Genomic DNA, 20,482 nt, shown 5'->3' on the forward strand with positions numbered 1-20,482 from the left:
TGTGGGTGGGCTGAAAAAGGCAGACTTGGTGGAGGTTGCTAAGGAGCAGCTACCTGGAAACTACTGATGAGACAGAGCTTTGGTAGAAAAATGCAGAAATCCAAGGAGGGCGTTTCATTCCTGTGCTATCACAGAGTTCAGGCCAGACTAGGACGTATAATAGGACATGGTTTTGTGGGTTTAAAGCCTTCTTTTCTTTTGAAAATGGACTTGCTTTACATTTGAGTTTGTCTTATATTCATCCCGGTATGATAAATTAGGTAATAAATGTTCTTTTACACTTTATCAAGGCATTTATTGCTGTCGTCACTCCTTCAGGGCCAGCTCCGTTTCCCCAGCTCCCCCATTTGAACAGTTGTACTCAAACCAGCCCAGCCTAATGTAGCAAATTTTATTTAGTGCTCACTGTGTGCCAGAGACTGCTAGGTATGGCGGATGCAGCTGTGAAGGGATGGACAGTTGGCAGAGATGAGAGTGATAAACTCTGATGGGGGTGTGGTGGTCAAGGAAGGCTTCTAGGAGGAAGTCATCTCGCAGTTGGGGTTGGATGGGTGCCTCGGAGTTCTGTGGACTGTCAAGGGGGCAGAGGGAATAGCACGTGCCAAGGTGGGATAGGCTTGAAATGGTCTGGGCATTTAGGAAATTCTTGTCAGTTTAGTGTTGGTAGAGTGTCAAGTGTGTGTGTACATTGGGGAGGAGGAGGGGCTGAGCGAGCCAGAGACCTGGTTGTGGAAAGTCATGCATGTCTGCTCTGAACTATGTTGTGGCCTGTAGAACTTTCTGTTTGAGAGAGTGGCATAGGGTCACACCTGAGACAGGAATCCTGCCCTGTGCTTGTTAGTCCTGTAATCCTAGACAAGAAGCTTTATCACTTCCTTGGGGTGCTGTGAGGATGCCCAAATGACAACATACGCTGTGTGGCCCACGGTGGGTGCTCAGACAGAATGCTCCTGTTCTTCCCTCTTGGCTTCCTCCTCTCTACTGTGAGAGAGATTGAGGGCAGGTCTCATACCCCTTGCTCTTAGAGCTCATCCTGCATTTGTGGAAAGCATATTCCCTCTGACACCCATTTCCTTCACCTGACACGCCCACGGTCTAAAGCAGAGGCCCCTATACCCGGTACACTGTCCCCTGGCTTTTCTGTTTGTTTATTCCTTAATGGGAAACCAGGCCGTTCTGACTGATTTTCTAAGGTGGCCTTGTTTTTGGAATAAAAAATCAGGGTAAATCCTGCAGAGGATTTTTGCCTTGGTTTTGGGTATGAGAGTGCCAGGTTAATAGGTTGATGCTGAAATCATGGAATGTCTGTGGGCATTATTATGGTTTATGAGGAAAATGGGATATAATATTTAAACATTTTGTGAGTCAAATGGCTGCTGTATTACGATGGAATTTGATGATTTATTATATGTAGTTTTAAGTGGCATTGAAATAAAAATCTGGGAAACTTGAATTGAAATTATTTAAAAAGACCTGTCTCATTGAGTTTACCATCTTTTTTCTTTTTAATGGCAAACTCCTTGTTCCTTCCCCTGGTTGCCTTGCCTTGAAATTATGTGAGGATTTGCATGTCGTTCTCTTGCCATTTTGGGTGTTTGCAGTCATATTTGAAATTCTGTCTTCTCTTTTCTAAGCAGCAGACACACATTCAGAGTTTCCTAGAAACCTGTTGACAAAGTCAATTGCACTCCATTTCCTAGCACTTCTGTGGAATTCTGAAAAGGGGGCGCCAAAGTCCTCCTTTCCTAAAAATGCTAGGAGCAGGAGCTAATTTGCAAGTGATTTAGAAATTGTTTTTAATGTTGAATTTCCCCTTTTCAAGTTTATTTGGAGTCCGCTTATCTTTGATCTCAGGGGAAGCAGAATCAGGCAGTTTAGCAAGCTCCTGTTTTCCTGAAAACTTCTCAACTCTGTGCACATGCCATGTGTACACCTGCATGTGTGTGTGTGTGTGTGTGTAAGTTGGTGTGTGTGTTTTGGGGGGTTGTGATGTAAATGGGGAAGCAGAAATACAGTGTAATAGGGATCCCTGTGTCCTTTCTATGTTTACCTCTCCTGCACCTTCCACTCTAAAAAAAAAAAAATCACTGTGATGAGAAGCATCACTACATTGATAGACACTTTTTGTTCTAAGGATTTAGATGTAGCATGTACTTCCACTTACGGAAATTTTTTCTGCGGTGTTGTTTCTCATGAAAAAAAGCTTTTGATAAAGGAAGAATTATTATATTAGGAGGGAAATATTTTTCATTTCTTAAAGTATTAGGTGAAGCTAAGTAGAAGGAAATATATGTGCCCGGGAAAAATTAGAGTAAAATTAATTTACTGTGAAACTGCCAAAGAAAGGATGGCCCAGGAGAAAATACAGGCTAGTAGTCTTTAGGGAAAGATGTCTTTAAGGTAAGTTGTGTTTCCCCTTTTACAGTAATTGATTACAGTTTTCCACAAAATTATTAGCTCTTAGGTAAGTAGCCGTCCTTCCCCTGTCCTTTTCTAATGTGTATTTCTGGCCTCTGGTGCGTTTACCCTTGGGCTCTTTGCAGAGGTATTCTTGGACCAGGTTGGAAAAGAAGTATTTTTTTTCCTGAGGTTTCCTTATTTGCAATTTTCTTGTTTCTTCGTGACAGTTGTCCTTTGTTTTCCATACAAAACCAGCTCGTTTTTTACTACGAAGTCTGAGACTGGTTCTCACCAATGCCTTAAAACAGGTTACTTTCCCCCCTTGATCCCTGAAACTCAGAGTAAATGTGTAAGTCACAAAACATTGGTGAACTCTGACTCTATTTCCAGATTTTCCAGGACACATAAACTATGAAATTCCAAGGTTTGATTTTGGTGAATTTGTGTATATATATCTAGTTTTATTTGGGTACACTAGTTTTATATCTGTTTAATTTCTGTTTCCTTTCTAAAGGGCTTTTAATATCTCTTTAGGTTCCCTTTTTTTTTTTTTTTTTTTTGTGGAGAAAAAATTGTGAGAGGGGAAAATGGGGTTGCCTTTTGCTCCCAAAGCTTAAATGAATAGTCATTGCCCGTAATGCCATCTACGCTCGTAGCTTCCCACTGCTTTAGATGTGATGTATCCGGTGCTGTGAAGGTAATGATCCTCAACCACAGCAATATTCCCTAACAGGAGTATCTGTCATATTCATTGGGATTACCATGTTCATTGATTTGTGTCTGTAAATCTGCTGTTTCTACCCTTTAAATTTGATCTATAATTGGACCTCCTTAAATGGTTCAGATAAGGTAGTCTGTATTTTCTCAATGCAGCGATGCTGTCAGCTTCTCCTTTTTCATTATACATTCAGCAGACTTGATAAAATCAGCAGGACACCTCATTTGAAACTGTTTAATCGCTGCCTTTTTCCTTTGCTAAACCATTGAGGTGGTCAAGCGATGTACACAAATCATTTTAAATAGAAAATATGGTTTTCTCTGTGACCCAGCTAAATAGATAGTGTTATGCAAAACAAGTTAAAAAGTAATAAATGCCAAAAAAATCTTCTAATTGGAGTAAAAAATTGTGGGCAACTCTATCCTCTCTCCAAAAGTAGAGTATCCTAAAATATTGCCAGGACCCTGTAAAGACAAGATGATGGTTTTCTAAAGATTCTCTGGTTTCTGAACAAAGCAAGTTTAAATTTTCATAGTTCTGAGCTGCCTTTTATATCCATTCAAAGGGAGCCCACACTTATCTGTAATGCCTTTACATCCTACTTTTGTAGGGAGAAATTTGCTGTCTGTTAATATCTATGCAGCATAACCTTTCAGCCATTTGCTATTGTGATAATAAATTTTTGTTTCTTTGTCATTTTGTCTACTCAGCTGTTACTCCTCAATGTACGAACTAAAAATAATAGCTCCAAATAAATGCCACATAATAAAGTGTTTTACAGTTGTAGCTGGAATAACCTGGTGGCCGTAGCTCACAGTCCTATTACCATGGCTGGTGCTGTAGTTTCTTCCCCGTGTGTCAAGGTGACTCTACCAGGGCCAGCTCATTAAAACAATCTATTCTTTCTAACTGGCTTGGTATTTAGCGCTATACCCAGCAGCCTGCCAAGGCACAGCTTTGGAGCACAGGAGTCACAGCACAGGATATATGAAATTATGTGGCATTCACTTTGTGAACAAATACAAATTATCCATAACCTCATTTTCATGCTTCAGGATTTTATTGTGAATAATATGCAGTTACTCCTGTCAATAGTAGAAGTAGGGCCAGTTGCAGGTTTACCCGAGATAGTGGTAAGTGTGACTCCAGGTTTTTGAAGAGCAGTGTTTACCTGGTTTTTGTGGCCCTATAGTTTTTTTTTTTTTTTTTTTTTGCGGTACGCAGGCCTCTCACTGCTGTGGCCCCTCCCATTGCGGAGCACAGGCCCCGGACGCACAGGCTCAGCGTTCATGGCTCACGGGCCCAGCCACTCCGCAGCATGCGGGATCCTCCCAGACCAGGGCACGAACCCGTGTCCCCTGCATCGGCAGGCGGACTCTCAACCACTGCACCACCAGGGAAGCCCGGCCCTATAGTATTAATATTTACACTGTACGTGAATGTGACATTGGGTGTGTTTTGCCGTTTTTGCTGCCCCGAGGTAAACTTGAGATGGAGAAGCTGGGAGTTGGTAAATATGCTAAAAATGCATCTTTTTTCCTACAGGTTCTGGCTCCTTAGCAGCAATGGCCGTGTTTGAAGATAAATTTAGGCCAGATATGGAGGTATGTAAGTTCCTACAGTTTTATTCTCTTTCACATTATCTTTCTAGTTGTATGTTGGACATTTACAAATTGATTGCTGATCCCTCCAAAGTTTGAACTGCTGTTAGTTGGAATGCTCTTTGGCACAGGTACTATGTTTGCTGAGAAGACTGGTTACTTGGGAAAGCTTCATTTTGGAGTGGCCTTGCTATGCCCTCCCTCAGGCTTGAGGAGCCTGCACTGTTCAGCTTTTTGCTCTGGCCTTTGGGCTGTCTGGGAATCTGCTTGGCTGTAAATGCTGCTGCAATGTAGCATGTTTTCTTTTGCGTTATCACAATATCTCAAAATGACAGGTTTTTTGTTTTTTTCACTAAGAATAGAGAAACTATGTATGTCTTTGCATGTCACACAGACCTGGCCTGAAAATGCGGGCAGTTTGAAAAATCCCTATAGGTTGTTCTGCATTTGGCAGAAGATGGGGACAATACCATGTGTGTAGTGGCCTATTATCAGAGCATGATGTATGTATCTGGTGTCTCACATATATTTATAAGAGATTCTTTTATTATATTTTCTTTGGTAGTGGGGAGGGTGGTATCTTCTGAATGACATTCCACCTGTGTCTGCTTTAATGATAGATGTACCTCCATTAAGCAACCCCCTAGACCCCAAAATCTCCAAGAACAAGCCACAGGTCTTTCATTGTTGCTTTGAAAGGAGTGTTCAGTATGCTTGGATACTTTATGGTACCATGTTATTCCTCCACTGTGCTTTATCCTTGCTGCTGAACTAGCGTGTAGGCACATTACGTCCTGAAGGCAGCCCTCATCATCTGCCCTTGTTTTTTTGATAGATGTTAATTTTTTCATGGGTAGTATCAACTTGTTTTCAACAGTTATTAGGCTGTTTATGAGTGGTTTACCCTATTCCTTAATATGTAGGTTTCTGCTCTTCCTGCTTTTGCAGTAGTGTTTTGTGTAGATACCAGCGGGTGTTTCTGGGAATTACTTTTTGACAATGCTTTATGCCTAATCATCTTTGGAAAAGATTGCATGTTAAAAATTTTTGTTCTTCTCTAGCTCATTGTCATTAGAGCATCAAGTGTCATTGGAGCCCTGAAGCTCTCTGATCTTCAGGTTTGGGCCAAGTGCCAGGAGAGCAGAGAATGTAGGGTCGTGGATGCTGCTCAGCCAGGACAGGGGTCTCCTGCCAGAAGCCACTACACCCTTGGTATTTGAGGATAGCACATGTAAGGGACTTGGTCACTGATGGCTAGTTTTCTCCCCTTTCTTGAATTATCTGCAGGAATTAAAACGTGTGACTAAAGATAGAATTTAGCTAGGTGTTTTGTACTAGAAACAATGGTCTTGCTCCAATTAAGAATAGTAAACAGGTCCACGTATCAGCTGTAAATGAGATTAGAATTCTCCTCATTTCTCAGTGTGAACATTTATTCCCATATCAGCATTATTTTCTGTTTGGGGTTCTGAAGTACAGAGGAAAAATAAGATATACTAGGTCACTTAAAAAGAAAAATTAAAAACGATCTCCCAGTTTTCAAACTAAAGGAGAGGAATTTCCTAATGCTCCACAAATTCATTAGAACTAATGCAGGTATAGAGAGAAAGACTGATGATTTTCATTTAGAAAATCACCTCAGTAGTGTCAGGCCCTCCTTTAAACCACATTAATCTTTTCAAATTTTCTTGAAAGCTGTGTCTGTTTCCAATTGATTGGGACTTCCATATGTTAAAGAAAAATGAGAATTGCATAAAAAGTTGAAAGCATGAGGTATATTAAAAGTGATTTTAACACTGCTAAAGTAATTTTATATTATTTAGAGTTTGGATTTGAAATGATTCAAAGGCCATGAATTTAATATTGCTGATTTTTTAGGGAAGCAAAGGGGAATGTGAATCATCCCTTCAGTAAAATTTCTGATATTATCAGTCTGAAGAGTTGTGTTCCTTAGATCAATTTTATCTACAGTTCAGACCACTTATTGTTTTGTGTTAGCTGAGAGACCTTGAAACAGGTGGACTAAATTCCCATTTCAGATTGTTAATTAAATTTACAATTTCAGGTGAGTGGTTTTTATTCACTGAACTTATTAACACTTGACACAGACTGACAGTCAACAAAAGTCACTTTATTAAGGAGAAGGTAGTACTTCTCCAGTGAAGTGAGTTTAAAAGTAAATAGAAGGCAAAGGTAATACTTTTAAAAATCTAAAGGGATATTAATAGATACTAAAATTATTGTGAAGACCAAGCAACTAACTGCTGGCCACCCTGCTTTCTTCTGGTGAAGATTAAGTGATGTGGTTTCAGTGGAAGGCCGAGACTGCTTAGGAAAGTTGAGAGAACCCTGTGTTAGTGACTTTGCTGTGAAAGAGAATTCAGCCAGGGTGTCATTTCTGGCTCTGCATTTGCATAGAGCTCATGGAAACGTTTGGTTTCAAATTTCCAAACTCTATTTTTCTTCTTTCCAGGGAGGCTTTTTGTCTTTCTGTGGCAAGAAGCCCTCCATAACTTTTCTTTCTTGCCTATTTTGAGACTGAAGGGTTGGATGACTGAGTCTGCTTATTTCCCTTCAGTAGGGGAAAGGGTTCTGGACGTGTCTCAAACAAACCCAGGAGAACATTTCTGCCTCTCAGGTCTTGCATGGATCGCCAGGACAGTAACTGCTGCTCACTTCATAGAGAATTGCATGGGGAGGGGAAGTTTCAGGCTATCATAATTACAAATCGTTTGCCAAACAGTGATTTTTAGGCCAGACTCACGAAACAAAGTCTTGGCTTTATTGTTAGAACAAATAAATTAGGAAAAGCCCATAGTCTTTTTTCTTTTTTTTTTTTTTAAACTGCAAACCTGTGCCTTGGACAGTGCTGGGCCTAGACTGTAGTATTTATGGAATGAAAGTCCCTGCCTCCTTAAAAACCTTTAATGTTTTCTCATTGTCTTCGGCTGCACAGCCTGGTATGGTAGCCACCAACCACATGTAGCTGTTGAGCACTTGAGTGTAGCTAGTCTGAATTGAGAGGTGCTGCAAGTAGAAAACACATCCCAGATTTCAGAGACGGGGTACAAAAGATTTAAAAACGTATCTCATTAGTAATACGGTTACATGTTGAAACAATACTATTTTAAGTATATTGGGTTAAATAAAAATATTATTAAATTTTTTCACCTATTTTTACTTTTTTATACGTGGCTACTAGAGAATTTAAAACTACATATGTGGTTCACATATTTCTATTGGACAGGGCTAGTCTTGAACTTGTCATTTGCACACTACATTTAAGGATTCTGCCATGTCTGGATGCCACCTCTACTGTTATTTTTCTTGAAAATGTTCTTTTACATCAGCTCACTGTTTTATAAATTGAGTTATCATTTACATAAAATAAAATGCACAGATCTGAAGTGTATAGTGCGATTAGATTTTGGCATTTGTAATTACCCAAGTAACCGTCAGTCAGATCAAGACAGAACATTTCCTTCACTGCAGAAGTTCAACTTTCCAGTCAGTTCCCTTTCCTCTCTTCCCTACAGCCACTCTAGTTCACCTATTTAATTTAAATTTATTTTTAAAATATAGTTTGTATCTATGAAATCCTGGGTTTGATGTGATGGTTATTTTTCCCCCCAAGACATGAAAATGAGTACATACTATTAATATAAATAAAAAATGTATTCATGTATCACCATCATGTAAGCCCAGGGGTATGAATATTAAACTTTAGGAAACATAGGTCTGCATTCCTGCTCCACTTCAGCCCTTCTCGCCTGCTTGCTGTTCTTTGAATACAGTGTGTACTTGCTCGCTGTCGAATCCTGCTCGCTGCCGGTGCCTGCCAGCAATGCTCTCACCTGCTTCCTCATTTATTTGTGTTCCCGTACTGCATTGTACACACCTGTCCCATTGTTTTATGGCTGTTTTCAGGGGCATCTCCGCTACTTGCCGAGAGAGGGGAGACCCTTGAGGGCAGGGACCATGAAATCATCTCTCCTCTTCATCTCCTGATGTTCAGTACATGTTTGTAGAGTTGAGACAGGATAACCCAGAGCTAAAGCAAAATCTGACTCATCAAAAACCACCTGGGAAATGGAGGGGACTTTCTCTTCTTCCCATCTGGAAAGTGCTGAACTTTTTTTTTTTTTTTTTTTTGAGATAACAGAAGATAACTAGTACATTTCTCAAATAATACACAGTATTGGGCCAGAGTCAACAAAGCAAACGCCCCATTGAGTACACGGCCGAAATGAAGATGGGCCAAAGGGCAGATGCTCATTGGGAAATTACAGGCCAAAAAGCAGAACAGTGAAACCTAGCTGGGATTCATAAATGCCTAAGATGGGCTTCTGCCTTTTGAAGTCATCTGAACCAGTGATTTGCTTCAGGTAAAAGCTCTGACTCAAGTTTTCAGAGAAACTGCCAGCTAACTGTGTGAGTTTAAGGCCCATTAAAAATCTTTTAAAATTCTCATCCAGTTGTGGCCCTAACACTGCCTGTCCCAGTCTTGGGATGCTCATTTTCTTGTTTTTCTCCTTGCTGTTAGCCTGGAAGTTCTCTGAGGGCAGGAACTGTGCTTATTCGTTTCTATTTCGTCACACCTAAAATGGTGCATTGTAGGTAGTCAGCCAGTATTTGTTGAATGAGTGGATAAAAAGGTGTCAGAAGCAACCTTTCTTAGTTGGTCCCAGAATTTACCTTCCTTTGAAACAGTTTGATAACTGTTTAGTGTTCACCTTTAGTGTTCATAGTACTCAGATTGATAAAAATGAAGGCATTAAAAAATTGTATTACTGCTGATAAATCTCATGCTTTGTTTTTATCAGCAAAGGTGCTTATTTGGACACTGTACGTATGTATTAGCAGAATAGTGGATTTTAAAATGTGTGAGTTGACCTAATGACAAGGGGTCAGTTGTATTAGAGGGTTTTTTGGTGATGATGAATTGTGTGGAGCCATTCCCCTAGAATTTTTTTTTTCCTATTGTTAAGGCTGGCATAAGAACTAAGCCCCTTATCCTAGTTATTATCCACAGGCTAGCTGGACAGGAAATTAGTGATAAACACACTGTGGCCTTCTGAGTCCATTTTCCAGTTAAGTATGAGGAATTTGACCGTTGTACCTGGAAATATGGTGTTAGCTTCGTGCAAGTATGTATCTTGAAAATTGCTGAAATAAAAACTTTTATTTTAGGGTGGGGAGGGTTAAGGAAATGAATCTGATAGCTTAGGTTAGTTTTCCTTCCATGCTGTTTCTTTGTAAGAAGGAATGTTTCCATTTGGCCCAGTGAGAAATTTACAAACTCTTGAAGATTATAATTCATAAAAATGGGTAGAAGATTAATATTTAGTCTGTCAAGATCAGTACTGTCCCCTCTTTGCACTAATTGTCAGAAAGCATGCGAGGGCTGCTGAAGGGTAGCGGTGTGCGGCAGGACCCTTACATCACAGGGAGATGATTCAAAGGCAAACTGTCCTGCACCCTCTGGTATCGACTTGCAAATTAGCATCTGGAATCTAATTAAACAAGCTTAATGAAAGTAGCAGCTGAATACTGCTGGAAAAGACAATCAGCTTTTTTCCCCTCTCTGATACATATTCTGTACTATTGAAGTTGGTCAACAAACACATCATGTGAGCACAGTTAAAAAAAATTAGCATTTATTTGAAGAATAGAAACTGTTTTTCATTCTGTTACGCATTTGGCATGCTTCGGCGTCCCATGAGAGCCATGCCACAGCAGATACTGCACAATATTTATAAATCCATGACAGGCAATAATAGCAACTTGAAAAATTCTTTTGCTAGAATCTCAAGTTGAGAGCTGCCAAAAGCTGAGAGGATCAGATCTGCAGTGGCAGCTGCTGTGCCCTACAGTTAGAATTCTAGACTTTGAAGATGCTCAACTTAAAGAAATGAAGACTGCAGGCTTAGCCAATTTTTGCAGGTTTCTAGAGCTCTGGCTCTTTGCCTTTTGAAGATGAGTTGCTGAAGCTTCTACCACTGCCTGAGGCGTGCTAACACCAGCAGGATCTTTTTTTCCCCCCAGTCTTAGTGTGTCTTCAGTTTTAAGTAGCACATGCTTAGTCAGTGCCAACTGTGATGGTCCTTTTTCTGGTCACAATACCGAGGGATGAGCTCTTACCCTATACCCTTTAGAGAGAAGCTGTAAAGATAGATGGTGACGTATACAAGTGCCACTTCAGCTGTCTGATTTATGGAGTCATATTTCACCACTTGGCAAGTGCTGGCCTCTAGAGAAGCCCTTATTGCTAAAGATGTGAGCAGCTATCGCCCTAAAGGCTTGTGTTTACCTCACAAACGTGATGCCAAACACGTAGCTATGGAGGAAACAGAATTAATCTGTCATTTCAGGCAGCTATAGATCCACTTTATATAACGAAAGAGTTGATACCAATATGGTATTCTATAGCAAATTTTAGAAGTGACTGTAGTTTTTTGTTTGTTTAAGTCTAATAGTAGAAAGACACTGAAGTTTCAGATTTATTTGTGCCATGCAGATGGACAGTAGTGTAAGAGATCTGCATTATTTTGATTAAAAAAAGAGAGTCTGTTCAGTTTGGCACATAGACTGGTCCCAAGGGGAAGCATAGAGCATGAGTTCAATGTGGTCAGATGGAAAAGGGCACACAGGAGCTTAGGAGCTAGAGGATTGGGCTGTGAGTGAGTTTCCACTGTACGCATGGCACGACCGTGGGCAAGCCACGGCCCGGCACTGTTCACCCAGAAGACGGGGATCCAGAGACCTGCCTGTGGGTTGCTGTCAGGATTATATGTGGTCTGTAAAGCACTTCATATGATGGCTCACACAAAATTGGCTCTAAAATATGGCAGCTGCTTCTATTTTTTAGTAATCCAGTAGTAGGATACAAACATCACATAGCAACGACTAACATGATTATTTGTACTTGTGTCAGGCTTGATGATATAGATATGATTTTTTTTAAATTTTATATTTTATTTATTTATTTTTGGCTGCGTTGGGTCTTCATTGCTGCACGCAGGCTTTCTCTAGTTGCGGCGAGCAGGGGCTACCCTTCGTTGTGGTGCGCGGCCTTCTCATTGTGGTGGCTTCTCCTGTTGTGGAGCACGGGCTCTGGGTTCGTGGGCTCAGTAGTTGTGGCGCGCAGGCTTAGTTGCTCCGCGGCATGTGGGATCTTCCTGGACCAGGGCTCGAACCCACGTCCCCTGCATTGGCAGGAGGCTTCTTAACCATTGCGCCACCAGGGAAGTCCTAGGTATGATTCTTCTTTCTTATCTGAAAGCTTAAAATCAGAGACAGGCCTAGCTAGTGGTCATGACAGTAGAAGAAGCCTGTTTAACACATAGCACAGGCTATGGAAATATTTGCCTTTTTGTTATGGGGAGAAGGTATTGAAAACACAGCAGTCATAATAGCTGATGCTTTTTGAGTGCTTATGCTATGCCAAGCTCTTTTCTAACAGCTTTGTCTGCATCATCTTATTTACTTTTCAACAATCGTGTGGGGTCTGTACTTTGTTATCCCTGTTTTGTCGAGAAGAAACATAGGGTGTAGGGAGGTCACATATCTTACCCGAGGTCCCACAGCCGGGCAGTGATGGGATCATGGTTTGAACCCTTGTCAGTCTGGCCCTCCGATGTGATCGATCACCCTGCTCTTCTGCCTCTTTGTTAGGCCTCTAGTTCTTTGACAACAGAGTGGGGAAGACATCTTATTCCAGGTGAGCAGAGGTGTGGGCTGCTTGGGCTATTCCTTTTCTCTGATGAGGTCTTATGAAGATGGCACGAAGCCAGACGAATGTCAGAGGAGGTGTATAAACCTCTTGGGTGAGCTCAGTGACTGGAAGGAACCCAGGGATGGAAAGATGCAAAGTTAGAAATACAGAGATATTGGGAAATATAAGTAAGTCATTTGGCTATGGAAGGTTTTTTTCCTTCTTCTCTTTGAGTTCATCAGAATTTATTTTCATCTTTTAATTGTCCTCCCCGCAAATTTCCTGAGGTTGTTTTTTCCCTCAGAGTTTTCAGGTATTTACAGGGGAGCTGTTTTTCTCTATATAGCTAATGTTCAGATGGCATAGCCTTCTTCAATTTAGTAATGAGACCAATAAGCCTTTAAATATTGGTGAATGGCATTTGTCCATTTGAGGCAAATCATGAGTAACTTGAACCAAAAATAAATAAATAAGCAAGACTATCATATTTGAATAATGAGGTGTTCTTTTTACCCCAACTGCCAAAACTTTTTAATCTTCGTCAACAATTGTTCTGTCCTCCGTCTTATTTAGGTTGCATCTGTGCGACTCAGCTCAGGAGCCCTGACAAGCGGCATATGAATTCTGTATTCATTAGTGATCTTGATCCAAATGCCTCTGTCCCTGCCACGGGGGCTCAGGTGTGGAAGCTGCTGGCTAATCCCACCAGCTGACATTCAGAGGTTTAATGACTCCATAGGAAGGTGACCACTCGCTGGGAGGTTTGCTGGTGGAACCCACACAGCAGACAATGGAGATCAAGGAGGATGATCAGTGTTTAGCCGAGCACCTTCCTGCGTGACTTGAACCCTGCTAGCATCAAACAGAGTTTTAAGTAAATGCAAAATTAAAAACAAAACAACAAGACAAAATCTTGCCCTCGATAGCTATCATACACAGTGATTTTCCTGTCTGTATTGATATTGATGGTGTTTAAGACTGTTTTTCTTGTAGCAGTTTAATAGGTGTCAGCTTGATAAGCTGAACTTGACTCGCTTTTCCAGAGTTTTAGATTTTAAGGTTATGTTTGTCTGGTACTACATCTGTTTAGGTATCTTATATATCTGGGAAAAAATATATATACTTAAAGCCAAAATTAATTCTTATGAAATGTTCCTAAGAATCTATGCTGACATTTTTGTTTCTTGTGATCTCTAGCTTTAAAAAAATTACTATCAGAATGTGAATTCTTTGATTGATGGGTGACATGTCACTAGATGTTTTGACTTTTTTTTAGGTCCTCTGTTCTAAAAATGTTGGATGCCTTATTATTTTAATAACAGCTTCATTGAGATATCGTTTACATGCATACAGCTCACTTACTTTAAGTGTGTAATTCTGTGGTTTTTAGTATATTCACAGAGCTGTGCAGCTATCACCATAATCCATTTTAGACCATTTTCATCCCCATCAAAAGAAATGCCATATCCATTAGCAGTCACTCCCCATTTCCCCTCAGCCCTCCCAGCCCTAGGTAACAGCTCATCTACTTTCTGTCTCTACAGATACGCATGTTCTGGACATTTCATACAATAGGAATCATACAATATGTTGTGACTGGCTTCTTTAATTTACAGTATTTTCGTAATATTTCGTCCTTGTAGCATGTATTGATACTTCATTTTTTATGGTTGAATAGTATTCCATTGTATGAATTTATCACATTTTATTTACCCATTCATTAGTTAATGGACATTTGGATTGTTTTCACTTTTTGACCATTATGACTAGTGCTGCTGTGAACATTTGTGTACAGGTTTTTGTGTGGACATGTATTGTCATTTCTCTTGGGTATATATATACCTAGGAGTAGAATTGCTGAGTCATTTGGTAACTCTCTATGTTTAACTTTTTGAGGAGCTGCCAGACCGGTTTACAAAGTGGCTGGGTCACTAGGAGTGTATAAAGATTTTAGTCTCTGCACACCCTTGCCAACATTTATCATTTGGCTTTTTGATTATAGCCATCCTGGTGGGTGTGAGTTGGTGTTTCATTGTCTTAACTGATGGATTCCTTATTGGTTAAGAACTAATGCAACTACAGAAATGTTTAAATATAACTATTGAAACATTTGACACACTTCTTTATGCACTGGATTTGGGCAGTAATTGGGATGGTTGTGTGTTTAACTATTGGAAGGTCCCTTTAAGAGGCTCTCCCTGAGGCTGTTTCTGTCATTTGCTTTTGGTCCTAATTCCTGCTTATTGGTTTTCCTTAAGACCTGAAACATTAGACATAGTAAAGTGTGTCTTTTTTGTTAGATCAAAAATGTATTAATTTTTCCCCAGTAATTTTCTCTCGTTGTATTTAACGTTAAAAAAAGTTTTTAGGGCTTCCCTGGTGGCACAGTGGTTGTGAATCTGCCTGCCAATGCAGGGGACATGGGTTCGAGCCCTGGTCTGGGAAGATCCCACATGCCGCGGAGCAACTGGGCCCGTGAGCCACAATTACTGAGCCTGCGCGTCTGGAGCCTGTGCTCCGCAACAACAGAGGCCGCGATAGTGAGAGGCCTGTGCACTGCGATGAAGAGTGGCCCCTGCTTGCCACAACTAGAGAAAGCCCATGCACAGAAACGGAAGACCCAACACAGCCATAAATAAATAAATAAATAAATAAATACATTAAAAGAAAAAGTTTTTAGAGGTGTCAGAACCCAAAGATACAATCCCTGGGGCCCTGTATAGAATTATTCCTGGTAGTGATTTCCAGTGGAGTTAAAGACTTAATTTTAGACATGAACAGATACTGAAGTTGGCCTTAAGGTTCAGTGAGTGATTTGGAGAATTACCATTCAACCTTTAGAATAGATAATAAGACACTGTTGATGGTTTAAAGCTTCTCACCAGCATCAGATGTTTTGAGTTGTCCCCTTTTGAAAGAATGAGTTTGTTCTCCTGAATTTGAACCCACTGGTGGGCCAGCTTTGGAGAAGCAGAAAAGGACTTCTTGAGTTAAGTTTACTCCCTTGGATCTTCTTGCTCATATTTTCATTTTGTGGTGTTTTGTAAGGCAGATGCAAGTTTTCTCTGCTGTTTCACATGATGATTCAAGAGCAGGACTTTGCTCCCTACCATACAGAGTTTGGAATGTCACAGGTACATAATTGCTTCTCTCCCTTTGGATTCCTTCTCTTCCTTGACTTAGAAATGGCCACTTGGGGCCAGGCCTCTGGAATTCAAGAATCAACAAATCTAAGGGAATTGACCCTCTGTAAAATTTGAAGTTCTCCATTTGGAATTCTTTGAAGAGTAATGAGAACACTGCAAATGGTATGCTGCCATAGTTATTGACTCTGAAAACTCATTGTTGATTTTTCCACCAAAAATATTTCTGTGCAAAAATTTTTCCAGGTCTTCTGCCCTGCTGTGTATATACTGAATTTCATTTTCTTATATAATCATTAATATGTAATCAATGAGCAGGTGCTAATTGGGTACCAGCTGAATGCATACACTTGGTGCTGTAATTCAGAGGTAGTATTGAAAGAGACCATTCTGTATGATGGTGGAAATTCCTTAAACAGCTATGGGCAAAGTAGCTTGAAAACAAGGGATTATTTTACTCGGTAGTAGATAGGTGATTATTTATGATGCATTTCTTTGGAGCAGGTGTTCCATTTGAGATGTTTTTGCTTTACATATTTACTATAACTGAAAGGTAGGGGAAAATATACTATATAGGAGAAATATTTCACAAAGTATGTTGCTTGCTGCACCTGTGGCAAGGATCCAGCAGACAGAATGTAACTTCTTTGTGACCAGAGACTCTTGAATCAGAGAGAGGTAAGAGCTAGGGATAATGCTGGATAGAAATAAATGTTTGGTGACTTCCAACTATATAGGTGGAATTAAAAGGAAGATGTTATTGCTGATATATTCGGCATCATGATATCAAAGAGAAAAATAGACTTCTTTATCTCATATCAAATTGAATTGCCTTTGCTAACTTGGGACTCAGGGACATAATTTAAGGTACTAAAAAATGCTTCCTTTATGTAGGTTGTCTTTTTTGTTACTCAAGCCAAGCCAAGATTTGGAATGTCATAGCTCCTTGGGAAAAGAAATAAGAGAAGCTCTTTTATTACTTACTGATTTCATTCCATTCTAGAAATCTTATTTTGTAAAAATTTTGAATCATAAAAACACTGAGCGCTGGCTTTCAGGAGAAGATGGGAACCCACACCCTCCACCCCGGCTGCTTGAATTTCACTGTCAGAAGTGAGGCTCTGTGTCTCAAATCCAGGAGGTCATCTGTGGGTAGAGACTTGCAAGCTCTTGAACAATGGATTTCTACTTTTCTTGTGTATAGGTTAGAGAAATATAAGAAGTGAAATATAGGACTGAGTGTTGCTGGATGGTAGCTTAGAATCTTATAAGTTTTGCCTTGGCAGGTAATTTGGCATAAATTGTTAATGTAAATCTGGTTTAGTGGTGAAGACGTTATTTTAGTAAAAAAGATAAACTGCTGATTAATTCAGCATAGAACTCAATTACAAATTGAAAGTGTCTCTGCGGGACTCCCGGACCCTAAAGACAGCAGATGTTGAATTGATACTCCAGCATATTTCACAGTGGTATGAAATATTAACATGGTTTATTATACTTGTGTGGTGTGCGATGTTAGAAAGGGGGAGGTAGTGGGCATGTGGGTGTGCAAAGCAGCCACACATTATACATTCTCTAATGTACACTGAAGTGTGATTAAGGATTTGGGGGAAGTTTTGTCTTATTTTTAAAAAATCAAATAGCTCTGTGGAAAAATTAAGTTTAAAATAACATTTGGGGCTAAATATTTAAATGTGGTACCTATGTATGTTTACATTGTACATGTAAATGAACACTAAAAATGGTAAACTTACTGACACAGGATATTTAAATGTTAAATGGGACCACTGCCTACAAGAGTAGGGGAACTTGAGGGCTTGAACTGTATTTTAATGAGTTAATTGTAAGCTTTCATGGGCTGGAACGTTTTCATGGGCTGCTGTACTGTTTTTACCTTCTGATCTAAAACATATGGTAATTTTAAAATGCCCCTGTAATTTTCACAGGCAGAGAAGTTTCATTTCTAGCCAAAAAAAAAAAAAAAAAAAGCTTTTATAAGGTTTTCATATATCTGCAGCAACTCAAGGGGGGAAAAGTCAGCAAATTTTATGTATCGGAAGACCTGAATAAATGGAACTGCCAATATTTGAAGGGGTTGGCAATTCTTAAGAGGTATGAGAAAGTTGGCTTAGATGAGATATTTCAAAGCCATTACTACTATTATGACAGTTATTTTTTTTGCATCTCAGCCTGTATCAAGTCTAGGTTTTGCTAACCAAAGTAAAAACAGTTCCAGAAATAGCCAAATGATTACAGGAAGAACAAATGTACCTTGGATACCTCTGCTGTTTTGAAGGCCTTTTTAAAAAGGTGCTTTCTCAAAGACTTCTGAGACACATAAAAGTTGGCAAAGGCAAAAGAGCAGTGGGCAAAGAAACCAGAAGTTTCTTGGTACCTACACCACCGGAAGAACATCTTCTATATCCCCATTAGAGTCGCCATTAAGGCTTCTGTAAACTATTGAGAGATGGTGGTCATTCTGAGATGTGAAGGGTGGCCTTGAGATCCATTCACCTGAGTTCTGTTTATCTCCAACCAGGTGCCAAGGTCTGTGATTATGAGGCAGGGCCCTTTCTTAGTGACATTTACAGCCTAGTGGGGTGGTGGACAGGCCCACAAACAGTACTGAAAGTACGAGAATGGTGCATATAAGGGGGGTGTAGTGGTCACGATCAGAGGATTGGTGAAATCTGTCTGGGGAACTTTAAGGTGGCCTCAAAGAGTATGTGACTCCTCACTTGAAATTCTTTTTGTCTTGGGGTTTGAGGAAGGGGTGGGGTAGGGAGACTGAAGAGGAGAGGAAGCTATTCCAGAAGAGGGGCATCACCACATACAAAGGTGTGAGGACTCCTGCTCTAACTTTCTCTCAGTTGTGTAATCCTGGAAGTTTGGGCAGCTGAACATGTTTGGAAATAGGAAAACAAAACTCCAGACAGTGTCTAAAGTTGTCTGAGTGGTCATTTCCCGATTCAGTGTGGGCTTTTAATTAGCATCCGCTCTTCAGTGTGGGGTAAGGCCGCGCTTAGCATCCCTGTCCCTGCGTGTGGATATTAGTTTAGAAAGCTGCCACGTTCCATTAGAGGTGGTCGTGTTTTGGCAGTGGGTGCAGGAGCTGTGTAGACTTTTCAAATGTCCTTTGAGATTTACGTTACAATGTAATTGGGAGATGCTGGTACTTAGTGTGTTGTGCATGGCAGAATGTGAGATTACCTGCTGTAATGAGACCCCAGCAGCATACCTCAGGAAGGTAGTTAAAGTTTTAACCTTAACAGATAATGTTACTTGCTGGTTTCTGTGAGGTAATTTATACCACTCTCCCCTAACCCTGAAATTGTGCAGAAACAAAAATTTTTTTAAATGATATGAAGTTGTGCTAAATAGATATTTTAAAATTCTACCTAGTAGTACAGATTTTTGAAAATATTTGCAATGAACATTGTAGAACACAATCACACTTTTATAGTCGTTGTCACCCTGTCATAATGTTGGACTATGTTTTTTTCTAAAATCAGAACTGTGGTGATATTGGAATGCTGAAAAGACTTAAGGACTCATTAACTTTGATTCCTTGACAAATATATTAGTTTCTTTTAACTCAGATAAATTGAATTGGGGTGGTAGAGGAATAAGAACAGGGCATGATGGAAAGTGTATGCATGGACTTGGAAGAGGTTTAGGTTGAAGATTGATTTTTGCTTCTTCTGTAACACCTGTAGCCCCAGTTTGTAAAATATAAAACTCATTTGTAAAACGGGCTTAAAGTCAGTACCTGAAGGAATTGTTAGGAGGACCATATTTGTAAATTGCAGTCAGGCTTAACAAAGTTTGCTCTCTTATCCTCTTACTACTTCTTGCCCCAAAATGTTAAAAGAAAATTAAAATGCCTTTTCTTGGTCTGTTTCAGTTAAGATTTACAATCAACAAATGGCCTGATGGGAAAATTAAGTTAAATGGTATCTTTTTTATTGACATACAAGGTGGTTAAAAAACAATTTGACTCACTCTGTTTGCTGAGAGGTTTTATGCATTTTTTTTTTTTTTTTTTTTTGTGGTACACGGGCCTCTCACTGTTGTGGCCTCTCCCGTTGCGGAGCACAGGCTCCGGACGCACAGGCTCAGCGGCCATGGCTCACGGGCCTAGCCGCTCCGCGGCATGTGTGATCTTCCTGGACCGGGGCATGAACCTATGTCCCCTGCATCAGCAGGTGGATTCTCAACCACTGTGCCACCAGGGAAGCCCTATGCATGTATTTTAAGGAGATATAAACATTTGAATGTAGTACTGATACAGTGAATTTGATAGGCTTTTTGCTTTGGGATTTGATGAATGTACATTCTGTATAAGAAAAATTTATCCAGATGTTCTTAACAAGCCAGATGAATGATGGAATGATAGAGTACCATTATTTAAGCAATATGTTTGCAACTTTGAAGAATTTCAGAGGTACTTTAAAAAGATAAACCCATGAGTGATTAACCAGTTATATCTAAGGACTAGACAAGTATCATTACTGTTTTTGGATGCTAATTGTTTGGAGGTTCTGCTGTCTTGAGTGAAAAATCCATGGGCTCTGGAGTTAGACAAAACTATGTTGAATCTCAGGCCTTCTAGCTGTTGGCCATATGACTTTGAGTTAGTCATTTTCCCTCTCTGCGCCTTGGTTTCCTGGATTTGTAAAATGGACGTAAGGGGTAGTACCTACCTTAAAGGGTTATTTGGAAGAGTAAGTGGAAGAATGTACTCAGCACAGTGCCTGCAAACAGTAAATATAAGTTCTCTTTTCTCCTCCTTTTAGAATAGAATTTCTAGTGAAGTATAATAAGTGAAAATGTGCTACTTAGTACACTTCTTATTGACATGGCAGTGAAGTTTATGGAAGATGCGCGTGTGAACAGTTTTATGGCG

At 40.0% G+C, this 20,482-nt stretch overlaps 1 protein-coding gene across 1 annotated transcript in view; it reads left to right on the forward strand.

Moving 5' to 3' along the window:
- Positions 1-20,482, forward strand: part of PSMB7 (proteasome 20S subunit beta 7) — a 57,228-nt gene that overhangs the window by 24,182 nt on the left and 12,564 nt on the right. The window contains exon 6 of the mRNA XM_082628820.1: positions 4,664-4,722. Coding sequence (XP_082484946.1) covers positions 4,664-4,722 — 59 coding nt within the window. The remainder of the gene's footprint in view (positions 1-4,663; positions 4,723-20,482) is intronic.

Source organism: Mesoplodon mirus (genome assembly GCF_964341445.2).
Source record: "Mesoplodon mirus genome assembly, chromosome: 1".
Lineage (NCBI taxonomy): Eukaryota > Metazoa > Chordata > Mammalia > Artiodactyla > Ziphiidae > Mesoplodon > Mesoplodon mirus.